The 4,176-nt window shown below is 46.2% G+C and overlaps 1 protein-coding gene across 1 annotated transcript in view; it reads right to left on the reverse strand.

The window, feature by feature from the left end:
- The window catches only part of LOC123136611 (putative callose synthase 8), a 22,512-nt gene that overhangs the window by 6,722 nt on the left and 11,614 nt on the right, over positions 1-4,176 (reverse strand). The window contains exons 24-28 of the mRNA XM_044556034.1: positions 3,523-3,683; positions 3,284-3,407; positions 812-906; positions 580-727; positions 344-495 (exon numbers count right to left, since the gene is read on the reverse strand). Of these exons, the coding sequence (XP_044411969.1) occupies positions 344-495; positions 580-727; positions 812-906; positions 3,284-3,407; positions 3,523-3,683 (680 nt within the window). The remainder of the gene's footprint in view (positions 1-343; positions 496-579; positions 728-811; positions 907-3,283; positions 3,408-3,522; positions 3,684-4,176) is intronic.

The raw sequence follows: 4,176 nt of genomic DNA on the forward strand, positions 1-4,176 counted from the left end.
CGCTCTCTCTGGTCCACTAATTAAACTCAATTCTACAGCAGGGGGATCCACATATACCTCAACACCCCTTCTCACGTGTTGGTCAATGAGGCCTAAGTGAGGGAAAACAAAATGTTTATTTAAATTGTGAAAGCTGAGACCAGTTTCATGCACCAACCAGTAGAACCAAAAGTCCAAACTTATGAAGAAGGTTGGGCAATCCACATATACTTCAACACCTTTTAGTGACGATTTTACAAATACCTTCCCTCAGACACAAATTACATCATAGAACTCATTAACTGATATTATCAAAATTAACCTGAAATAAGTTTTAACAGAATTTGAAAAGCACAAGTATTACCTAAATGACAACATACTGCGTACTTTGGGAGCAGCTGGCATATCCATGAAAAGAGATGTAGCAAAAAATGAAATGCGTCGGCGAGCTTCTGAATTTGATGGTACTTCTGCAGCCTTCTCTTTTGTATTAAGTAGTAGGTAGAGACGTTTAACCTGAATATGCCAAATGATCTCATCATTCAGAGAGTTACTACCATTCCTGCACTCTGTCGTAGCTAATGAAGGGTTATGTCAGACCTGCTCTTTGAGTGGACCAGTGTCAGGAAATGGAAAGCGAATTTTTGATATTGAGCTGATCGACGCAAAGAGCTCTGGTTTGTAGTAATCAAATGCTCCATCGTTATCAGAGATCAATGTCTCAGAAGAATTTATCTGATCCAATACACTGTTGAAAGAGGAGACTATTATCTAACCACAAAACAAAGGATGTAAAAGCATAGAATGATCACATATATTATGTTATTGTTACCTTTGAGCATCCACAAGCATATCTTGGATCAGGGTATCAATGATATCTTGGAGTAAAATTGTCACCTCATATTGAAGGCTTTGTTTGTTTGAATACTGGGTAACCATTAGGCATAAATTTCACTACATGTGCTGACATAATAGGATTCAAAATCAAAATATAAGAAGGCCATATACACTCTACCAGAGAAATAGGCTGTCACTCAAATCCCTACAAGCACCCCCTCCAACCCTATGAGAACTAAAATTAGTCTGTCAGCTCCACCCACTGTAATACCTCGTCATTCCCTAATATAGAACTGCTATGTGTTGTATGCTAGTAAGTAACAGGGGATGCAAACTGCACGTTGAACGGCAATCAATGTCTCTCAAGAAGAATGATGGTGCGATTTTAAAGTCTTAAGGACTTTGGCTAGTTCACCTTATTCCAGAAAACAATTTCAGTGCCATACTCTTATCTTTCCAAGGAACAAACTTAAGATTCAAACAGATAAAGATAAAAACCCACCCCTAGTCTCTGTTTTTCCTTCCTCGTGATGTCAGGATTTCGTAGTTTCTGTTGGTCGTTGTAATTATGGCACTATTATTTGGGCTGAGTTTCCTCTAATATAAATGGCATCCACCTGCGTGTTCGAGAAAAAAAAAACTACCCCTAATTAACGAAGTTAAGAAATCTCAGCTAGCCCTGGGTTGCTGCTGGCTCTCTGGTGCACCATTTCATGGACCGCCAAAGCAATGCACACGCAAACAAGTATAGTTATCCATTTCCTGAACTCTGGGAACAAACTCCTTCCTCATGCCCATCGGTATTCCTGCAAACTAATTCTGTAATTCTAGCCATCTCTGCCATTCCCCCTGACATACGACAGCGATTCCCTCGTCCCGTTCCCTCGCGTCGCCCTCTCGAGGGCGACTCGGGGGCACCGACCTCCCCGTCCGCCTCCTCCCCTTCCCGATTCCTTCCCTCGCCGCCGCCGGAGACGGGCGCCGGGTCCCCCGCGCGGCCGCCGATGAGGGTGGCGGCGAGGCCCTCGGCCGCGACGCCGCTCGGGCTCGGGCCTAGGGTTTGAGGTGGCGGCCTCTGCTAGTGAGGTCAGCGGCGTCCTGGCGGTGGGCGGCGCTCGCCGGAGTTGAGGGCGGCGTCTACTCAGCCGCGCGGGCGGCGAGTTGGCGGTGGATGCGGGCGCCGCGTGGAGGGATCCCCTGCTGCTCTCCTCGCCAGATCTGAAGACGGCGCCCCCGTGCTGCTGCTTCCTCCTCGTCAGTCCGGCCAGATCCGGTGGCGGACTGCGTGGATGTGGGGTTGGGAGCTCTGAATCGGAGTAATTTCTTGGCCGGCTGCGGCAGCCACGACGCCGGCGGCGCTCTAGGCGCTGTTTCCTTCTTGAAGGCGGCTTCGAGATCCAGCTCCCTCCCCCTCGTGCTCCCCCTGCACCCGGGTGAAAATTCACAACTTTGGTTGGGCGGCGGCGGTGCCCTGCTCCGTCACCTTCTTGAAGGCGCCGCTTTGGGTCCGCGGGGAGGTGGGACAGCTGCAGCGCGTTCTTGGCGTTCCTGATGGCGGCGGTTCTATCTTTAGTGGTGTCGCTTCGCCATGGCGGTCGGCTGGTCCGGCTCTCGTGGTGATTGTGGTGCCCAACTCTTCGCCGTGTCTTCCTGGGGTGCTCCCATCCCGTTCAGAGAGGCTGGAGGTGGAGCGGCTTCATCTTGCACGGAGCTTCGGTGGAGATGTCAAGTCATTCCTGACCGACAGGTGCTACGCTTTGTCATGCCTGGTCGGCAGGTGCTACGCACGACAGATCTTCCAAAGACTTCAAGCTATGTCGGCTGGTGGTACTTGGCAGCATGGTGCTGATGTGTATCAGTGGCGACCGCGACGTGCTGAGCTGTTTGCGCGTAGGGAGGAGGTGCCGTTGGGCGCTGTGGTGGCGTCGACGACAGCTGGACCGAGCAAGATTGATGCATCAGTATAGTTCTGAAGATGGAGCGGTGGCAGTTGACGGCGGCGGCCTCTGAGTGCACGCCGGACCGGTGAGACCCATGCCCGGCAGGCGTCCTGGATGGGACCTCAGGTCTTAGATATTAGGTTTGGCTGCGATGTCTGTTTGGTATTAGGCCCAGGCTATCTGCGCCTCTTCATCAACTGGATAGAGTTGCTTAGATGGCGGCTTTAGTCTTACTGTTGTATTACTTTGTAAGGTCTTGTGAGAATAATTAATAAAGTGGCCGTATGCATCGCCCAGATGCAGAGGCCGGGGGTCATCCTCCTTTTCTAAAAAAAAAGCCATCTCTGCCATTACCCTTATAACCTTTTAGTCCTCACGAACAACCAGTGTGCCAAAAAGGCGCAATGAAAGTATCCTCTAATTACAGATTACAGTAAAAAACCAATTTGAGGTAGATGTGTTACAGTAAAACAGTGAGGTATAGAACATAAAGGGAAAGAGACAAATAATACTAGTGAAGTGATTACCAAAATCTCAGCCAGCCGTTCAAATTTGTCAACCAGCAAAGGCAAGTGATCCATCTTAAAATCTACCAATAAACTTGAGTTCTGAATACTCTTTTTTATTTCAGCAAATATGGCAGCTATTACCCTGAATAGAATCTGTCAAACATCATCATAATATTCACGGGAACATGTACGACCAAAGCATTGCAAACATGAGAGAAAATGTAGTAAAATAGGTTATGTTGAAGTAAAATGATTACCTCTTCTCTACATCACCAATAACGAGAAATCTGAAAATACTTTTTGTCAATTCATAGAAATCGTTGATCGCACAAAACATGTAGTTATCCTTCTTAATTATCTGGAAGAGCTGTGCACTATTTCCAGTAAAATTGGCTGCCATATCAACTGCTGTTGAAAACTGTCACGGAAGGAAGACAAGCATAACATTATACAAAGTTCTATGACACATTTTATAGATAGACAGAATACACATGTAAGCCTGAGCGCAGATAACATATTTTGCACTCCGGCTAGCGAGTGAGCCAGGCTAGCCAACTAAACCCACCCTCCACGTGCGTTCTTGTTCTAGCCAGGAGAACTAACCCATCCACTGGGAATCCGTTCTTAATTGTGATAGTAAAAACTAAGGAATATGTAGTAAACTAGTAACTTTTAGTAAAAATCAAGCAATATATGGTTAATTTTTTTTTGTTTGTAGTAAAAGTAAAACTCCAGCATTATTTAGTAAAATAATTAATTTGTAGTGAAAATCAAGATACGTAGTCCAAATTTTGATATTAAGCTGTACAAATCTTGTAATCAACACCAGTTAATAATTACTTCACGATTTTCTATTATTTGATTTTTCTCCTATCCCCAAAACATTACGACATTTCATGGTTGTTTTACTA

Source organism: Triticum aestivum, chromosome 6B, assembly GCF_018294505.1.
Source record: "Triticum aestivum cultivar Chinese Spring chromosome 6B, IWGSC CS RefSeq v2.1, whole genome shotgun sequence".
NCBI lineage: Eukaryota > Viridiplantae > Streptophyta > Magnoliopsida > Poales > Poaceae > Triticum > Triticum aestivum.